The sequence below is a fragment of the Ammodytes marinus genome, assembly GCF_949987685.1.
Source record: "Ammodytes marinus genome assembly, chromosome: 16".
In the NCBI taxonomy this organism is placed as follows: domain Eukaryota; kingdom Metazoa; phylum Chordata; class Actinopteri; order Uranoscopiformes; family Ammodytidae; genus Ammodytes; species Ammodytes marinus.
The window spans coordinates 11418729-11440414 of record NC_137220.1 but is presented as its reverse complement, the minus strand read 5'-3'; the positions used below and the strand labels follow the sequence as shown (position 1 = coordinate 11440414).

Here is a 21686-nt window from a genome sequence, read left to right as displayed (position 1 = left end):
CCACTCATGTACGGTCACTTTCTCATGGATTTAACACAATTACAGACAAACGTGTTGGTGATTATTGTTGAGCCATAAATAAAGTGATACTCCACTCCACTGTAGACTCACTTACTTTTGATGGATTTTTGTGGCCAATATTTGTTAGAATATGTTGAGCAGAAGAGAAGTAAATTCTTGTACAGAATTGTCTTTTCTTTTTTTAGGCCTTTAACAAATTAACAAATTATATTATCATGAAGATGACTGACACATTTGCTGTAACTTTACACAGCTCCAGTGAGGTCACTAAAATGAATTTAATAAACAGTAATCCTGGATTACATGCTTTATAACATACAATTGTTCCTGTTATTCCCTCGTGCTCAGTTCGCCAATTTGAATGCCTCATGGGAATGGCAAAACCAACTGGCTAACTTGCACAAATAACAATTGAATTGCATGGAAATAATATTGTTCATAGCTTTGTGTGTTGGACTGGAGTATCGCTTTATACCTGTCATGTTTACTTTCCACCACAGGGTGGCAGTACATGCACATTTAATCACAAGTCTATAAATTGAATTATGGTGTAGGCCGTGTTTTTAAAAATAAGGTGGATTTTGTGATTATTGCGGTAATTATTGCCCTCTTCAAAGGACCATTTAGTTCCGTGCAGAGTAGAGAGAGGACTGGTCTTACAGGGCATTTGGTTGTATTGACCTTGGCCCTTCCACTTTAATTAAAAGCATTAGGGCCAACGTGGCGTCTGTAGTCTGCTCTGTCCGTAGATCATTCCCCACCTGCTCATAAGGGCTGACTCCTAAAACACACACTCTTTAATCCTCCTCTTCCTTTTAGAGGGGAAGTCCAACAGACATCTTTGCTCACTCACATGTTTGTGTTCACGAAGAAGTAACTTTCATTCAGGCGACCCACAGCTCTCATTCTTTCCTCATTCTCATCCACACTGGCATCCACCAAACAGCATCCAACATCCATTGCCCCATCTACTCTAGTTTTTCAGATTTTAACCATTTAAATACAAACAACCACAAACCACAAAAGTGTTTGCCTTTCTCTCTCTCACTCTCTCCCTTTCTCTCTCAGTTACTCCCTCGACTGTTCTCTGTTGTTCTCTCCATCTTGCCCTCCTTCTCCTCCTCCTCTTCTTCTTGCGGTGCTTGGCTCTGATTGGTCGTCTCCGTCTCGCTTGAGAACTTGACCGAACGCTCGCTGGCCGCCGTCTCTTGGTTATCTGAGGAGACCAATACTGATGTCAAAAGAAGCAGTGAAATCACAACACCAAGTTTTGCTTTTGGTAAACATTGATATTAATGTATCATTAATACATCATACGTTATTGACAGTAAAGCTGAAACAATCAGTCGTCATTGATTATTATCGCTCCGATCAAAAATTCACTCAACATTTTTTGAGTGGTATTTTGACGCAGAAAGCTCTACATTTACATATGTGAATTTGTTTTAGTTTTCTTAACGAGACTACGAGGAACTTTCAGTTTTTTTGTTGATTCTAACACCCCCTTTGGATAAAATCGGTATTTTTTTCAAAACCAGCGCCTGCTGTGATATACAGTGTAGATCTTTGCTAGCGCAAGGAGGTGGAGGATGCAATTGTTTAGGAAGCGAGTGAAAGAGAGACGGCAGGATGCACCACGACGAGGTAATTTATTAATGTTTGACCATGTCCGATTTATAATGGTAATATGACGGTGAAGCAAAGGCAACTTTGATTTAATACTGTTCAGGAAACATCTAATCCAGTCTGCCTGCCATAAATGGTTTAGTCTGAGTTAGCGGGGATTCAGACCAGAGCAAAGGCATTAATAAAAACTATATAAAAATAGCATTATTTTCACTGATGGTCTTGTTTGCTGTTACAGGTCATTTATGATCATCAGTGGGAAAATTAAAGTGTTTCATAAACATTTAGAAGTTCATCGCAGTCACTTTAATCTACTATGATAGTAAACTGAACATCTTTGAGTCTTGGATTGAAGGTCAGACACATGTTATGGACCAAACGCTCAATCACGTAGTTTAGAAAATAATCCTTAGTTGCAGTTCTCATTGACAGAATGTATCTCCGTAAAACTATCAAATACATTTGTTTCCTATCATAACTGCCATTGAGAAGCATGTACGTAGATTAAGATAAATAATGAATTAATTATATAACTTATTGGGAATAGGAAAGGCATTGCGATCAACAGCTACCTGTCGTCTAAATAACTTGTTTTGCGTTGATTTGTCTGTGAGCCCCAAACTGTGTCACTAGAATGAAGGAACAGACAAATTGCAGTCAAACATCCCGATCGGGATCTTTCATCATCCTCTTTGGGCACTTTGTATTTCAAAAAGGATTTATTGATAGAGTCTGTCATCCAGCAGACAGAGCAATACATCTGAATGAAATGCATCTGTTCTCCTGTGATATAATGAAGATTAAAAAAAAAACTATTTTTCAGCAAGATTCACATCTGATGAAAATCTGGTCCCAAACATTATACACTTTTCAAGAATAAACAAGGTCAATGCCTAAAAACAAACAAAAAAAAAACTATTTGTTGTGCTGGAGATCAAACTTGAACAGATACTTTGTGGCAGCACATAAATCAACTAAAGTTTTTATTTTTTGCACTAAAATACATAATAACAGAAAAAGAGTTGAAACAGTAGAATACAGAGCAGGATCAGAACAGACAGGCTGTTCTCTGCTTATTAATCCTGTCTAGCCTTTCTCACTGCAATACATATTGGGTCCAGGCCTTTACCCTCTGATAGATAGGCAAGGCAAGGCAAGGCAAGTTTATTTATATAGCACAATTCAGACACAAGGACACAAGATAGACAGATAAGCTAATATAACGATATCTCTTTCTGTCTCTCTCTGTCTCTCTCTGTCTCTCTCTGTCTCTCTCTCTCTCTCTCTCTCTCTCTCAATGCACAGAGCTTCACCTGAGCGGCCCGTCAGCTCACAGAGGAGCTTATGTTACCCTAGTATAGGCCTTTCACACCAAAATGAACCAAGAGTCAGTTCCAGGCTGGTGTTGGGGTCAGTTCAAAACTGGTTACAGCCTTATCCCAGTTATGAACCGGTTGGTTTCACATCGACCGGAGACAGCCATGGAGCCGGCAAGAGAGCAACGTCATGACGTCACTGTAAACGTGTGTGTACGTCACCCGACGCCGCTGCTCTTGTGGCTAACGCTAAAGCTACCGCTAGCTTTAAGCACAACAACAGCGGCGAATACGTCTTATTTTTACACTTGTTGGCTCTCGCTTTGCTTTCATAAGCAAACAGGACCCATACAGCGTATTCTCGCCGGTCAATTTGATCGCTACGTTCGGTAATTATGTTATGTTTACGTCTCGTAGTAGCGGTGTTTTTAAATATGGCGGGCATGAGGTTTGAGTTGCTCTGGTTGGTCAGGATAATCCCTCCCCCAACCGTTCGCGCAAGCAGTTCTTATCAAACCCTGCTCAATCCTGGGGTATGATTTCCCCCGGTTTTTACGGCCCGGAGCAGGCTCTCTGGCGGTGTGAAACCAAAACACTGGCTCTAACTCCGAACAAGCCCAGAACTAGCTCCGATTTTGCGGCGGTGTGAAAGGCCTAGTAGAGAGCAGCTCTGTTCTACACGTAACAAATAGGGTTTTCATATTGTACATCACGTTTGTTATGGGAGCAAATGATTTCAGAGTACACACACCATGAGGACAAAAATGAAGGAAACGGGCAAACTTGGCTATTCACAAATACCTGAAGGAAAAATACACCTTTAGATAATCTTAAACTCTATATTTAACCTGCTTGTCCGATGAATTTCCCTATTTGTCTTTATTTGTCCGATTTTGCTTGACCATTTGAGAATAGTAAAAGTAAAGACGCGAATCTGATTTGGGAACAAAAATGTTGATTATAGTTTAAATAATTTGTCTCCTGTTAAACTGGATTGCAGCCGTGCTGTGACATTTAGCTTATCTTCAATTTCCCTAAGTACATAACGATAAATACACACACCACCAAACCAAACATCCAAACCTTTCCTAGAAAATCAAGGCAGAATGCCAGCAGTTTTTAGCAGTGTCACTGGGTGTAATGTCCTTTGAAAAATTACAACAGAGTGGTTGCTGCTTATGTGGTTGCAGCCTCTTGCTTGACCTAGAGCCTTCCTCTCTCACCAGCAGCTGTGGTGGGAGAATAGTCCTCTCTCTCCCGTGGCTTCCAGTCATCATCATCCTCCTCCCCTTCAGGGTCTTCAAAATAGGGGTAGACCCCTAGCTTCAGCATATGTGCTTCAGCCATCTTCTGCACAGCTACACACAGGTAAACACAACACACACACACACGCAGGGACACGGGCACACAGACACAGGGATAGAGGGATATATTGTTTTGGTTTCACCACGCTTCAACACGGTCAGGTTTCATCTACCCTTGCAGATTTTTTATGTTATTTTAATACATGCCAGTTAGCCAATTAAGCACATGCACTGACAGACAGACAGACAGACAGACAGGCAAGCAGGCAGGCAACTACAAAACGGAATCCCACACCACTGATTCTTACAGTAGAGCCTCCTCCATTGTTTTGGAGCCCTTCCCCTCACCCTATTCTGCCATCTGTTTGTGTGTATACCCTTGTGTTTCCTCCTCAGCACGCTCGCTAGGCAGTGCTGACTCACACTCTTCTCTCGCTCCCTCCCTACACTTTCCTCAACCCCCCCTCCCCCCACCCCTCACACACACACACACACACACACACACACACACACACGCTTCCTCTGGGTCACCTTGGTTCCTCTCTCTCTCTCTCTTGCTGTCACACAGTGCGGCACCGAGGCAGGTCACTTATTCTAGCTGGAGGTAGGTTATGTAATTAGAAATCTTTCCAATGTTGGCCTATAGTTCTTTCTCTCCTCGCTCCCTGACCGGAATCGAGGCCCTGGCGGCTCATTATATCATCACTTGACATGCTACACACACACACCCAGTAATCCCCATTAAATGAAGCTCTGTTGACATGCTCTGAAATTTAGATTTTTTTGCTCCTTCAATGACTACGTGCAACATGACAGAGAAGCCACATGCAGAAGGACACAAAAGAAAGTACGTGTTTGTGTTCATGCATGTGTTTCTATCCTGCCTGTGTGTGTGTGTGTGTGTGTGTGTGTGTGTGTGTTTGTGTGTGTGTGTCACAGCTGTATACACAACTGACTGTAATCCTGGATGATCCAGACTTTCCTAGACTCACACTCAGGGTCTCACAGCTGTCACACTATAATCTCTCTCTTTCTCCCTTTCTCTCCATCCATCACAAATATGCAGACAGTTCCTGCTGAGTTTACACTGAGAATAGGAGATAGAGAAATGCCTTTGCCTATCACACATGTGCATGCTAGTAAAATAAGAAAATAAAGGCGTTTTGACTCATATCTACCCATCTGTCTCATGCTATTTTTTTTTTTTTACAAAGCATTGCAAGCGATGAGTAAAGTGACTGCAGCGAAGCACGGTAAAACAATGAGGAGTTTTACACACAAGGATGGATCACAACACACAACCACCAGCACCACCTGTAGTATGAATACCGCTCAAGCTTACCTCTGAGGGATGGAGGCTGATAGACATTTGGATTGACACGTTTGGGTTTGAGCACTCCGTTCTCTCCTACGACCCACTGCAAACACACAGAGAGAGAGAAACATTAGCCCTTGAGTTTCCTTGTGCATTTCTCCCTCCAGCCATGTTTAATGCATAGACTTAGGTTTTTTTTTTTGCTTTTTATATATCTACTCCCCCATTGAAAAATAATTTAAAAAATAATGTAATGATGCCGAACACAAAATATATAATATGATACGTTGTGATCACTCTATGTGTTGGTCAGGCATGCAGTGCAATATTTTCAAGGCAGCTGTGGCTGTTCAGAAACCGGAACCTCTGCAAGGATACTTATTTTGTAGGAGGAACACTTTCTCCAAAGTACTGCTCCTGGGCATATTAAACTTTCAACACTCTAAGATCATTACTTTAAAAAAAAATGAGCTATACATTCTTATCCCCGTGTTAATTTACTTATTTTTTTCCCCCTAATCTTGTAGCCTTCCTCAATAACAATATTTGTCACATTACTATTTATAAGTTCAAAAGTGAACACATATGATCAGGACATTTTAATTTTAGAAGGAAAAGTTTGAATTAATAAGTCTTTGGTTTTGAACAATTTAGTTGACAACACAACATGAGTTTGTGGAGGATGGGAGAAACATTCCAAAGTAAATCCTAGTGGGTATATTTATGATGCTGACAATTAGTAGTTATTAGAGAAAACATGTTTAACAATGAAAATAGGATAGCTGTGATATGATATACATTTCTATATGAAAGGAAGGTCACACACATGTGGGTTATCTTTTTAGTTCATTGGATAGGGTGTGAAAAAGGGTAAGCAGCACCACGGATGAGGATGAACACTTATAAAAAAGTGCATCGACTTCACCTTTACCTGATGAGTGGACTGGTCATCCTCCGGAGAGCCTTGGTCTGCCACTCTAAACAGCGTGGCAGGTGTGGGCCTCCTGCGTCGGATCTGTAGAACAAACACACAAAACATATAGGACAGCCATGAACAAATCAATAGTTAAACAGGCCTATTGTATTATTGAAGATGCTCAGAACAATGCCCTATCAATTAGATGGAAAATGTTGACATTGAAAGGCATGCTGCATGGGGATTCATTAACTTCATTACAGTTGCTTCCTACTGGGCCGATGGGTCAATAATAGCAAACAGCAAAAGTTTCAACACTCAATACATGGTCGGATCAGAGGAGTACATGTTAGGTCAGTAGAGCAGAGGGGGACATGTTACATAACTTTCTGATTTCACGGACAGATACAGTGACTAGTGAAAGAGGCGTGTTGTGTACGACAGTACTCAGTTGATGCTTGTTGATCCAGTTTCAAATTATCCAGCATTTAAGAAGTGCTTAGCCTTTTAATACAGGATTTATTTGAGGTGAATGACCTTTTTCACAACGTTGAAAGTGTGTTTAATCGCCAGAGTGCACCATGTAAAGTCATATACACACACAAACAAACAGAGGGACCATGGAAAAGATTTTTTTAGACTAAATGAGCCTTAGAAAATGAAATGCCCAGACACACACACTCCAACTCCACACTGTTCCCAGGTCTTTCACCTCTAGTAGAAGTCATTTCATATACAGTGAAGTCTCTGTCATAGGTACAAATGCCCGGCTGTGCCCCCTTGAGCTAAACCAGTATCGTGTGCTGCCTGTTGGACTGCAGCCATAAGGGTTTGGCATTTCTTTTGACAACAACACTGTTGATGATGGTGCTCAGTTCAGTCCTTCTAAATGCCCAATCCACCCCCTGTAGAGTCAAAGCAATAGTGTGTAGTTCACTGCCTGACACCAAACAGGATTGTGCATGAGGACTGGGATAGAACTTTTTGTGTTTGACGTTATTTTGCCAAAATAAACATGTTTGTAACATTATCCCGAAAATGATGAATTATATCAGTATCTTTAAATAATACAAGAACTATTAGTAATTGAAGTCATTTACCAATGCCAAAATGCTGCGCTTTTGGGTTTATATCATTGAAAATTTAAAACATATTTTGGTTTGATGAGTAAGAGGAATAGTCAAGGACAAGAAGCTAGTCACTAAAGATGGCATCATTCACCACTGCCTGAAGTCTTTCCACAATATCAAGTGATGAGGTGAAGATGTATTTAGTAATACTTCTTCGTCTTCCAACAGGTGCATATCCAGTGGACACCCACTGTATATAAACACCTGCAAGTTTTCCGTTCTGTAATACTGCATGAAGAAAGGTTTACATGTAGAGCTCAATACTTGGACCCCGTTTCCCACAATTCCACAGGATTCGTAGCTGGCATCTATAAAACAACCTTTTGAGAAGAAGATGATGGATACACTAAAGTGCACTGGGAATTAACGCAGTGCAGCAGAAGTGAACTTGGCAGGTATTGAAAGTGTCCTCTGTGGAGCGTGCCAACCTTGGCCATAATATGAACCTCGTCAGCGCTGTTTACCGCACCACATAACATCACAGGAAGAGAGTTAAGTAGCCTGGCTCTATTTTGCGTAAAAACTGCTCCGTACAGAGACATGTGTTTGTGTTCTTGTTCCCCTGCGTCTTTCTTATGCAAGGTGTGCGTCACCCCAAGTGAGGAAGGTGTTGCCAAAGCAGAGGCTTTCTGAAAGCTGCCACTGTCAGACATGACAACGCAGAGTAATCGAGCGTGGATTTCTCCCCTTTTTTTGACGCACCAGACTAGACAAACAATTTAATCTTGTCACGCGACTTCCAGCTTCCCTGTCTCCCTCACACCGTCTATCATTCTCTCACTCACTTTTTCATTCCCCTCTCACTTGATCCTTTGCCTACTCAATCCTGTTTACGTCCCTATTTTGTTATTTATTTTCGTCACAGTGAAATTGCCACTACTAATTCACCCTTGTCCTCTTCATCACTATCGTGACTGAAATCATTGTATCATTTTGTTTGCTGACATTTCTGTCTTTTCCATTCCATAGTTCAAGATTCAAGATTTTCCGTTATTGTCATTCGACTGAGTACCTGCATACAGAATGAAACTAAATCCTGTTTCTCACCAGCTCCTAACAGTGTTAATAGGCAGCCAAAAAAAATATTAAAATGATCAATCTCTAAAATAAAAACAAAAACAGATCATTTAAATAAAAACCTGAAATTCTTAGTAAAGTGCTGGATTTAAAGCGACCCACAACAGAGAGCAGACTTCAGATGTTGCTGCAGTGCATGACCCAGCCTATATGCCCCACATCCAGTGGCATTACAGCTATTCCAATATTTTTGAACATTTCGTATAGACTAAACAATAATAAAAATAATCAGCACAATGATTAAGAATAAAAACATTGGTTAGTTTTGTATCGTGGCTTTAGAAAAATGTCACTTCTCCATTTCACACTTATATATATAATTTTGTATATAATTATGATACAAATATCTGGTATGGGTGCAAAAAAAAGCTGTCTCACCTCTTCTTTTACTTCTGTTTTTTAAGGTAATATGGTGATGCTAGAATAGATGCATCAAGTACGAATTCCTAAAGTGATGTAGCCTATGTAATGCCCCTATACCTTTATCTGCTATTTACAGATTCTGTATCAAAACATGAAAGAAACATTTCTAAAGTGGTCGAAAGCTTTGGTGTCGTTGAAAGATTACAATATTGCAAAGTTCGATCTCATTTATGCAATTATGAAATAGTGAGATATATGGGAGATAAAGTGATTGTGTGGGATAATTGAGGTCACTCAATCTCCTGATCTATTTACCTGAATGTGTGCTCACCTGAAGTGTGTGTGTGTGTGTGTGTGTGTGTGTGTGTGTGTGTGTGTGTGTGTGTGTGTGTGTGTGTGTGTGTGCGTGTGTGTGTGTGTGTGTGTGTGTGTGTGTGTGTGTGTGTGTGTGTGTATGGGGGGAGGGGGGAGGGGTATGGAAGATGTCCTGGTACTGCTATTACATAATCGTCATGGTGGTCTTGTGAAATGCAAGGACATGAACTCCTAAACCACACGAAGATAACAGTCCATCTCCTAGAGTAATCATAAAACACCAAAGTACATGAAAACAACACCTCAATGCAGTCAGCATACATAAATGCATTTTTAGCTTTCTGCCCCTTTTTCTCTTTTAACCCACATTTACACTTAAAATGTGGTGGATGCCATGATGTTTTGCTGTGTGACATGACACGAACTGACACTAACTCTCTATTGAGTTACATCATATGTGTGACTTCCTCATTTACCATGACACCGGGGCACTGCGTGTGAGATTACTCCAGCTACACTGCCTCCCTCTCTACTGCTCTCAACACGATGCTCCCAATCTCCTGAACCCTCTCCTCCTCTGGCAGCCATTGTTTTTTTAATAGCAAGATCAGTGGAACTGCCATGGACGTGCGCTTAGGGTCTGTCTACTGCGTTGGCTGTTTGGTGGCTCACACAGCTGTACTGCAGGCTTACCCGGGATGCAGCACCACCTCGCTCTAGCCTCCACACAGAGCTTTGGTCTTCAATAAAAACATTGGCGGACGGTTTATAGCATAGAGAGAAAGATGCATCCGTTTGTCTAGAGCTGATGAGTGAATGTGAATAATGTGCTGACTCTGCATTGTGCAACAACAGATAGGCAGAGAGAAAAACAATCCTCTAGTCTAGATTGACTGTTTTGGCTAAACTACATTTGTTAAAAGATGTACGTCTTTTAATGCAATACCCTTTTATTTCATTCCGTTTTAATGAAAAGCTATAGTCTGTAATATCGGAGTATTAAACGGCAACTAGTGATGAGATTATAGATTGCGAACAACTCCCTTTTGAAGAATTTGCAGAAGCTATGGTGGCCTTCAAGTTTGTTAATAATGATGGCATCATCCACCACTGCCTCAAGTCTTTCCAAAATATCAAGTGATGCAGTGAACATGTATTTAGTTATTTATTCTATAGTACTTCTTCTTCTATATAAAAACTAAAAGGCGTAAGGCCGTTAAGTTTGTCTGTTCTGTGCAACTGTAGAAACATGGCAGTGCAACATGTGGTGAGCCCTGCTCCCACGTAGATATAAAACACTTATTCTAAAGGCAAATAATAAAATATTTTATTTTCAAGCGATTATTCACTAATAAAAACATATACTCACAAACATTATATTCCATTTCTACCAAGTCTGTTGTGATAAATGCCAATACATTCTACACACTGAACCGTTAAAAAATCATGCTCTTATTTACCTTACTTCAATTGATTTGTTGATGACTTTGCTTTTAACCTACATGCAGCTCTTTGGAGGTATGTTAAGAGACATGCATTCAAATGTTTTTAAAATGTTAAGAAAGTTAAATTTTTCTATTCTTCAAATGTAAGTATCTAGGGAGGGCTCTAATATGGGACTCTAATACTCCGCTATGTGCTGTGTGGTGTGAATGAGTCACAGTTTAATGTCGACTTTGCACATGGGTATATGCAACATATAAATGCAGGGGTATGCTTAGCAGGGTGCAGATCGACTGATATGGGTCTGCTCCCCAGGGGTCGTCCCCCTAAGCTGGTGCTCTGGTGGCTGGGACCTATAAAAAGCTGCAGCAGTAGGACACTATAAACTAGATCAGAACGGTCTCTGGGGGCGCTGTGGGATGAGACAGAAGGGTGTAGAATATCTGCCCTGAACCAGCGCAAACAGTGGAGCATCTCAGGGGAGAGTCAGCTGTCAGTTCTGGCCACAACAACAGAGAGGAAAACACCTCACATCTCCTTCCCTGGTGTCCATTGCACTTCAATACATTGGCCCGTCCTATTGCACAGTGTGTGTGTGTGTGTGTGTGTGTGTGTGTGTGTGTGTGTGTGTGTGTGTGTGTGTGTGTGTGTGTGTGTGTGTGTGTGTGTGTGTGTGTAACTCTATCTAAAGGAGGTTGGAGCATCATTCAGGTCAGTTTGAAGCTTTTCTGACTCGTGGCCCAGGTGTAACCCATGCAGCTCCAGCTGGATTGAAATGGATTTGCACAAGATTGATTTGCAGTTATGGCATCTGTGCACAGGCGCATGCCACCACATAACTCAGAAAAACACACTTACTGTATGTATGTGCATGGCATTCATGGCTTTTCTCGTTAGTGATCTTTAATTGCTTTGCATTTGGTTGATTAATGTTGTGGCGCAGAACGTTACAGAATTGTACTCCTGCTACAAAAGAGAAGAAAAACAGATTGTTATGGCCTTATGAAGTGAAAAGTTTATATTTATAACAAGATATTTTCACGCCAGGCAGTCACAACAATATACTATTTATCTTTTTATAATGTGAAACATTTCCTGTTATAACTTGATAACTTATTGTCATAACATAAAACGTATCAAGTCAGAACTTGACTGCTTAGCCTATTGTTATTTTGAGAAACTCATGTTAGAATGAGGAAACTGCGGAGAATGGATACATTGAGGAATATGACTCTTTCACATGGATTGATGAAGTTCTACTGTTTTGGGCCATGGTGACAAAAAGGCTTCTTGATATTACTTCATAAGTTTGTATGTCATCATACTTGAATATATTTTGTTCTATATGAAAAACACCTTGTCATAACAATACAATTTTCACATTATGACATGGAACTGATTAGTTTTTATTTTTCTAGCATGGCAGCAATACATTCCCACATACTGTATATCACCCACCTTATCAATTTCAATTATCTATCTTTAAACAACCTTGGGTACATCTACTAAGTTCTCTCTCTCTCTTCTCCTGAGGCCACTTATCTCTGCTCGGTCCATCTCTGGGTGAGAGGTGCTTTAGCTTTGCTGCAGTTTAATCACTGTCTCTGTTGGTGTGACCGGTTTGAGCAGTGACTGAATTGAACAAATTGCCACTTTTCTCGTAGGTATACCTCCCACCCCACCTCACCACTTCCCCACAAAGTGAGCTAATAAAGACGAAGTGGCAGAACCCCATGTGGGTTCTCTAAGTGCAATCTAGCGATGAGATCAATAACACAATAAGCAGTCAAATGATATCTCTCAGTAGGAGCTAAGTGATTTTTCCTCTTTTATATATATGTGTGGTGCAGATAGGGACAATGTACTCCATCTTGAAGGTTAATCTATTCCATACATGTTTGATATCTGAATCATGAATGCATTCTTGCTAATAATGTGAGTGTGTGCCGTGATTAATTGAAAATTCAAAACAGGTTAAGCCAATTTTAAAGAACACAAATACAAAGATAAAGGTGTTGCTGCCTGTATCAATAGCAGCCTATCTATGTACGTAGATTGTGTTGATGTGGGGCATGCAAGATAACACACCAAACTCCGATATACAAAATGTCAGCATTAACATCATCAGCTCTGCATTCTGTTCTGCTTGTGAGTATATTTACAATTGAATTTAAGGAAATAGGTCTGGTTTTGGGTTCTGCTTAAAAATAATTGGACACACTGGTGTTGTCAGGATTAACACTATATCTAAATACCAGGCTGCCCTGCCCTTTTCCTGACAAAGCTTGCAGACAAAACATTTCCCTTAGCGTGGCAAATACAAAGCCAGTGACCAGATCAATGGTGTGACAAACAGTAATGTCAGACACAATCGAGGCTATAGGCAGGGCCGCCCATAAGGGGTAGAAAGTGGGAAAGCTTTCTAGGGCCCAGCCCTTGGGGGGCCCATGGTCTTCAGAGGCCAAGAACCTAACTAAGCTTAACATTATTTTTAACAGAAATATTCACTATAACCATTTAAAACTTGCCAATATCTACTCCTCCGCTACCCTCCGTTTTATGTCCGTCCTGTGTGCACGGCACGCTGAAAAAAAGTCGCTAACCAATTTTAAAAAGCCTGGCTCAGAGCCAATAGCTGTTTATATTTACGATTTTGACGTTTCGGGGAATGAGCTAGACGGGGCACTGGCTCTGAGAGACAAATATTAACGTGGTTAGTATAAACATAAACAAACATTCGCCAAGTGTTCGCTAGAGATTACTCTCAAAAAATAATCTAGTCTTGAAGAGCTTTTTTAAATTTGAGTTACAGTAAAAAAAAATCCTTGATGAATTCAGGTGTCTCCACATCAGATAAATGTAGTTCTTCAATACAATTATGCATTACTTTCCTTTCCTTTTTTGTGTGCCATATGGTTACAAAATTTGCTTTTTATATATTGTTTTTGTTGTACAGGTTTGGCATATGGATTATTTTACCTGAGTCATTCTGCTACTTGTGTCTGGGTGTTATTCAATGAATTGTGAAAAGTATTTGGACCCCTCAGGTAAAACAGAAAACAGGTGTACCTTTTGTTGTTATTCTTCATTCTTATAAAGTGGACAGGGTTATTACTCTGTTATTTTCCTGAGTCTACAAAGAGGTTTAAATTCGTAACTTACATTTTTGTGTTAAAGAATTTCCCTTTGGGGACAATAACGTCCAACGTCTTTGACCTATGTCTTCAGGTTGACACGAGCAGCCAGGTACAATTTGAAAAATGTTCCATGAGTTTCATGTCACATACTGAACATACTGCATAGACCAGACCCAGGTGTCACACCATAAGGATGTCTGACCAGTTCTTTTCTGCACCTCAGGGCATAGGCGATATCTGTGACAGTGTCCTTTGTTGTTGCCTGCTCCTGTGATAAACCTAGTGAATACTCAAGAAAACCAATGTTATTTTGTAAAAATCTGTTGAATATTAAGCAATTGCTTGAGTTTTAGGGTAAAACAATAAATGTGTAAGTAAGTCAGAAATGTACTACTATTTCTGAAAATATATACAGTATAATAATCACAAAACAGTCCTTTTTCAGGGGCCCAGCCATTTGTGTGGGCGGGCCTGGCTATAAGCAGTCATCATCACTAACCTACAGTTCTGCCAGGCAATATTAACAAAGCTTCAGCTCTGAGGAACATCCACTTGTGGAGTTTACATCTGTTTCAGAGAGGGTCAAGGACGTAGTTATACACAAATTACAACCCCACCTGCAGCTCATTGAGCTCCCACGCCTATCAGAAATGCACAATGAGCTCATTCTTATTCAAATGAACAACAGCATCATTGAATCCTCATAAGCCTGCCAAGCTGCTGTGTGGTGCCTCTCAACATTCACACAACACTTTTGCCGTGACCTTTGACCCCACCACTGGCTAACTGAATAAACAGATGGGCTTGAGATAGCATCTGGAGGGGGCTCTCCAATGACCCCGAAAAAAGAAATGTAATTACCCAGCACCCGCTGGCAGAATGATATCATAGTCACACAAGCTATCCCGCCCCCACATCTATCTCTCTCTCTCTCTCTCTCTCTCTCTCTCTCTCTCTCTCTCTCTCTCTCTCTTTCTCTCTCTCTTGCTCTCTCTCTCTCTCTTTCTCTATACAGTACCTCCTTTCCTGCTGTTGCGCAGTAGCCCCCTCCCAGAATTTACATAATTAGCTGTTGGTAGTTGTTTGTAGCTACGATGTTCCTGATACTGTTGGAGAAAACACAACAACACTTAGCTAAGTGATTATGTGCCAATATGGCTGGTGAATGACAGGACACCACCTGCCAGGCCACAGCATACACTAGAGCAAACACACACGGCGAGGTGACAACAGGGGAGGTGTCAATCAAAGCTTTCAGAGAGACCATGGCAAGTCCTAACAGCCTGCAATTAGAAAGGATAATTGGTGCTTTTCTTGTACATGCACTCAAATGCAGTGGTGTCACATTGTGCGGCCGACAAAGTCCAGTTGCAGAGGTCAACAAACGAAGGAGAGAGTATTGCTATTGTTACTCATAGGCAGCGTCATATCTACCCACAGGTGATACATGAAAAGAGGTTTACTGCTATGATGGTAGCGGTGCAGATTACAGGTCATTGCTTGGATGAAATAAATGAATTGCATGTATGCTAAACTAAGAGCAAAGTTTCCATATAATTTAGGATTATGACCAAGATGTGTAAGAAGTGAGCTGGAAAATGTTCAAAACAAATGATTGCATACACAGTTTGTCACTGTGATTTATTTCCCCCATAAAACATTGAAGCTAACCTGACGATCCCAAAGATGTAATTGAAGGTCCAGATCCTGGCACATGCAGTCACAATGAACATACTGACAACATGTTGTGTCATCTAACAGATCCTGTCCAGCTCTTATCCCCCCCGGTTTCTCTCTCTCTCCGCTGTGCCACTGTTGCCCTTCTAATCCCCTCCTCTCATCACACAGATATGATTGCTGCTGTTGTTGTTGCTTTGGCCAGGGTTAAAAGATGAAGTGCTTTACATGCACTGCAATTTTTCTGCACCATCACACATACAGTGGATGTGTGGATGTGCTAGTTATAGACAAATTCATGCCTATTAGGCCCTTCAACAGCCTGACGTAGTTCGATTAACAATGATCCCCGAAGCGACACATGAGTGGGATCATGCATTACACCGATAGACAACAGAGGATTTGTTGACAATAACGCGAATGGCTCTGCAGCATCACAAGCCACCATTAGGTGCCTGTGCATGCCGAGGGTGCAGCGCAGGCATTAAGGCACATTTGCAGCTCACTGTGTGTACAGTGTCATCAGGCAACAAATCCCACGACCCGTGCTCAATATTTATGTTTCATTTTTAACTGTGTATACTTTACACACATCCATGCGCACAGAAGACGACACAAGATTATTCGTTGTTCAGTCCATTTTATCAATCCAAAAAGGTTCATTTAAGTCTAACTTGATACATTAACTAGAATGTTCTTGTGTACAGACTGAGTATTTACTGTTAGTATTTTGACATGTTTCGACTGCCAAACTTCCTGCAGTCTTCCTCAGAATTGTCATCTTGTCAAGGTACTAAAAGTGAATAATAGTCTCTATACAAAGACGTTCAAGTTAATAGTCCATCTTATCATTAAGACAACATCATTTTTCAGAACACAAAATGATTGACCAAATGGAATAAACAGGCTTCTTTTGTGCAAAGGAGCTTCACCAGCCAGTACTAAGTGGAAAAGGAACATGAAAGGACACTTTGTTTATGAGGGCTGTAGAGGGAAAAGTGCCATGAAAAGTCATTCAATAATCGAAACGCATGGACTGTCAAAAACAGGAGGGGAACAAACACATACACAACCTTACAGAAGACAAGAGACCCATTGATTGCGTCCAAAAACTGTAATTACAATCTGTGGTTTCCAGCAAGGCACTTCGTCCATTTTGAAAGGAATTATTTTCCCATTAGTTTTTGACACCACATATATCAACAAACTTTTGGAACGCCACTTTGAAAGAAAAAGAAAATATTGTATTTTAATAAAAACCAATGATGTCAGTGGGCAAACTGTGTCATGACACTGTTCTGTCACTTCTAAACTCCTGACTATGCACATGCAAATGAAAGATCACTGCACCCTCTTGCCCAGTCCCCAGCCTGCCATGTGTCATTCAACAAGATGTTCTCTCTGGGAGTACATGTTGACAGTCCCCCAGTCTGCTAATGTTTACCCACAAACACATGCTGCATCAAAGGTCGCAGTTTGATGTTAGCCCAGGGATTGACGGGAGGATGACGTGGGGAATAACATGGTGGAGAGAGTGGGTGGGGTAGTGGAACCCAAGTCATGCCTATTAGCTTTAATAAGGATCATTGTGGAAATGTTTGCCATTGGAAGGCTTTGGAAGGATGCTGTATCACCACTTTTCCATATTCTTCATATTGACTTTTCTTGAGTTTCCTGTCAATTCGAAGAATCCACATGAGCCGACCAGATCAGACGAAAGACCAGAGTTCAGGGAAACATGGAGAGATGTCCACAGGGAGGCAGACTTGTAGGGAATCAGTGTCTGCACCATGACCCTAATCTCTGTCCATTATGCACATTACCCAACATCACTAGCAAAGCATGCAGGATTGGTGTGTGTGTGTTTGTGTGTGTGTGTGTGTGTGTGTGTGTGTGTGTGTGTGTGTGTGTGTGTGTGTGTGTGTGTGTGTGTGTGTGTGTGTGTGTGTGTGTGTGTGTGTGTGTGTGTGTGTGTGTGTGTGTGTGTGTGTGGAGTGGGGGTAGGGATGGTAAACACAGCCATGTGCTTTTCCCGATGTTGTTGCGGACAACCAAAACATTGTTCGTGACCTTTAAATGTGACGATAATTAAAGAATCGATTATTACTTGAGGATTTCAAGAAGATGCTAGGACATACTGTAACCGTAGATATAGAGAGAGATTCTGGGACGGCATTGGAAAACAAAAAAATTAATCTTAGGATCCCAGATGTGTTTTTAAGAATGCTAGTCTAGGCCCGGGAGGACTTGAAAGATACATTTTTAATTGGAAGGGCCTACAATGTGATTTAACCTAGTAGTGAAATTGTTTCCGGGGTATGATAGAAATCTGCTTACGGTGTGGTCAGTGAATCATCTGAAGTAACCTTGACATTGTGTAGTTAATGAGATGTCCATTGGAATTTTTAAAAAGGTACTTTTCAAACTATTTGCATGCCACAAACAAAATTTAAATTTAACATCACTGTACTGCAGAACATACATCTCAAATAAAAACCAATAGGGTAAACAAGAGAAGTTTTTTTGTTGTTACTCGGATAACTTCTTAGACATTGCAACTAAAACATATTCCTGAGGAGTACACATTCACAAACGGATGAGAAATATCCAGGGAGAATGTACTACACCTTTGAGGCATTTAAAAAGAGCTGCTTTTTTCTCCAACAATATTTCCCTGTGTGGGAGTGGGAGGTATGGAAAATGGCTCTCACATTAACACCCACATATCGAAGAGCATCCACACATACATATCTACAAACATCTTTACAAACATCATACAGCACCAATGTAAATAACCTTTCAGACAGACAGGGCACTCCATTAAAGTTGACCTTCTATGCAAACCGTGGGGGAGCTTTGAGCAACATAGTTGCAGTACGTCACCATAGTAACACTGCCCCAGCAGTTCAGTCGATAGCGGTTTCGTGTCTTAAATGCCATCGGAAAAGAACAATGAGGAGTAGTTACAAGTTGTGTAACAAGTTTGTAAGAATGGTTAAGTCATTGCAACTCATTAGCAAAGTCAGACTTCTGGACGACAATAATTGCCGTGGGAGGGGAAGGGAATTAAATTAGTGTCGTTAACCATTACCCCCTGCCCACCCACACCTCTCTGGAGACTCCCATCAGTTCCTGTAGAAGATGCTATCAGCTTTAAAACATATAAATACATCCCCCCCTGAACGGTGTTTGCTTTCCCATACTCCCCTTCTTGTTTCTTTGTTGTAACAATCAGCATTCATTCACCTACACACACACACACACACACACACACACACACACACACACACACACACACACACACACACACACACACACACACACACACACACACACACACACACACACACACACACACACACACACACACACACACATACACACACACATGCACACAAACACAAACAATTCCTCAGAAATAGAGTGTCATCAACTTCTCACCTGGGGCTTTATTTTCCATATTAACCCGACTTAAAAACATCGACATGACACATTTGTTTGAATAAACTGGTCTCCCGAACAGAAGCACCACGCTGACACACACATCCTATCTGAAGGTATAAAGGCCAAGGCTGGCTGGAAGAGAGCCATCCAAACCAGCCTAAATATAGCCGCTCACTGTTTGACCAGAAGGTGAATGAAGCAATATGGACCTCCCCAAAACAGATTTTTTTTTTTGGGATTAAGGGTTTGCTCACACACACACATTATGGTAGATTGATATCCTCTGGTTTCCTGGAAGAGATTCTAGGGATCAGAGTTTGATGACAGGGCATAGGAGATAGAGAAAAAGACTGGGAGGAGGTGGAGAGCAAGTTTAAATGTGATGGAAAGCCTTGTGAAAAAAATAAAATTTAGCAAGTCATTAAGTTTATAGTTACGATGATGTGTCTTAAATTAGAACGTGAGATGTGTGAAACTTGTTTTGTGGAAAAGTGCAATTATCCTATTCTACAAACAAACATGAGTTCAAAAAAGTTTGAGAATATATTAATCCTGTCAGGGGGAAAGATGGAGCATATTGCTGTCCACTGCAGTGCATCAAATCCCTTTTTTATGCACGCTGTATAACAAGGTCAATTACTGAGGGAGCTGACCCCAGACAGGTGAATCCTGAGATTAGCGTTCTGTGCCTATCTCTCTTTCATTATTTCTCTCCTTCTCTCTTTATTTCTTGCTCCCCCCCCCCATCTCTCTCTCTCTCCACAAGCTCTCTGGAGGGATGAGCCATTGGCCTGGATGTACCTCGGCACCAAAACGATTCCAGCTTTGGCCCACTTTCCAGCTGTTCTAAAATAAGAGCCACCAGCATTTGGGCCAAATAAAGAAAGAACAGTGTCATCCTTTCATAAACCGGGTATCAAACACATTTCACAGAACGATACAGGCCACTCTGAGTCAGTCAAAAGATGTTTCTGTGACAAAGAAAGATTGTATGGATGTTGTATCAAAAGTTCATATGACTCATACGAAAAAAAGAGAGTGAAAAGCAGCCAAAGGCGCTAGAACAATGTAATTATTAACAGTTGCAGCTATGTGATAAAACTAAATGTCAAGGGTTTTATGTTGCTGCTGCTGCTGCTGCTGCTGGAGTTCTTAAAGAGTGAGAAATGGCTGCATTCGCAAGATTATGACACCCTTGTCAATGTCACAGTATTGTTGAGCATGGTCAAGATGAGATGAGACAGCAATGCACTATAATCTCATGAGGAAATAAAGAGAAGGGAAATGTCATCACAATTTCTCCAACGTGTGGCTTGCAGGCAGACCCAACAAACCCTGCTACACTTTATGGGGAACTTGTCAAAATTTAAACAAAGCAGATGCAAAAAAGTGATGTTCTAAAGTGACAACATTTTGGCCTGTAATGGTACGACAGCAGTGCTTCATAGTGACTCTAAAAAAACTGACACCTCTCTGGAGTGAAGGGACAAATATTCAATCAGTAACCTCACTGGGAAACACACAACATTTAGATCATCAAATACATACAAAAAAAAGTCTTATGTAATATGTAGTAATGTAGTATTATGGAATCCTAAAAAAAAAAACATAATAAAATATCTCGGGTACAGAAAACACCAATCTGTCCACACCCCCTTTTGCTCACCATCTCCACCTGCCGAGGGTCCAGGTTGGTGGGCACGGAGGTCGGCACGGCAAAGTGGATCTTCCGTTCCTTGGGCTCCTCGTCCTCATCCTCCTCATCCTCAATCTCAAACTGGATCTTTTTCCTCTCCTTGGGCTCCTCGTCCTCCATCTCAAATTGAATCTTCTTTCGTTCCTTTGGCTTCTCGTCCTCCATCTCAAACTGAATCTTCTTTCTTTCCTTGGGCTCCTCCTGGATTCCAAACTGGATCTTCTTCCTCTCCTTGGGCTCCTTCTCAATTTGGGCTGACATGGAGGGTTCCATGAGTCTGGATCCTTTTAGGGGGAGGGGGTCTTACTCCCACAGAGAAAATAAAAAAAAGGATGGTGTCGCTGCCCGTAGATCGCTATAACCTCAATGGATTAACCTTTCCAATGATTGGATAGTCCCACTTGGCTCTTGGTTTTTTTCTGTCCTTGCCTCACTCCTTCACACACCCTGACTCCCTTGCCTCTTTTAGAAAAGAAACAATAAACTAAACAACACAACTATCTCCCTTTTAGCTGTCCTATTTCCCTCCTTCAAGAAGTTGCTTATATTCTCTTGTGTTGTATTCTCCTCTTCTCTTCCTCTGTCACTCTTTCTTTCCACCCCCCTCTCACTCACGAGTCACGACCTGTACAGCTGGACTGAATGAGACAAGAATCAGGCAGTGAGGGAGAGAAGTGGGTATAGAGGGTGTTTAGGGGAGGGGCCTAAGTCCAAAAAGTAGTTGGGGCTATTAGGAGAGAGGGGAGGGGCAAAGAGAAAAAGAGGACGTAGCAAGGGCTGGTGGAGTGAGAGGGGGGAGCGGCTTTGTTTTGTTTTTTCCATCTAAGCTAAGGTCGATTTGTAATCAGAAAGAGAAAAAAATAATCTCATCACATCAGCTGAGCCTCTTTTGGCCTCTATTTGTGA

General features: G+C 41.2%; 1 protein-coding gene across 1 annotated transcript; it reads right to left on the bottom strand.

Annotated features, from left to right (window-relative positions):
* Window positions 1-6: 6 nt before the first annotated feature.
* Window positions 7-21417, bottom strand: ppp1r1b (protein phosphatase 1, regulatory (inhibitor) subunit 1B). Its single transcript, XM_080044054.1, has 5 exons — window positions 20751-21417; window positions 6514-6597; window positions 5610-5685; window positions 4187-4321; window positions 7-1237 (listed from the first exon to the last, which is right to left on the bottom strand). The coding sequence occupies exons 1-5, from the start codon at window positions 21051-21053 to the stop codon at window positions 1086-1088; spliced, it is 750 nt and encodes a 249-aa protein (XP_079900180.1). The 5' UTR covers window positions 21054-21417; the 3' UTR covers window positions 7-1085.
* Between the last annotated feature and the right edge of the window lie 269 nt (window positions 21418-21686).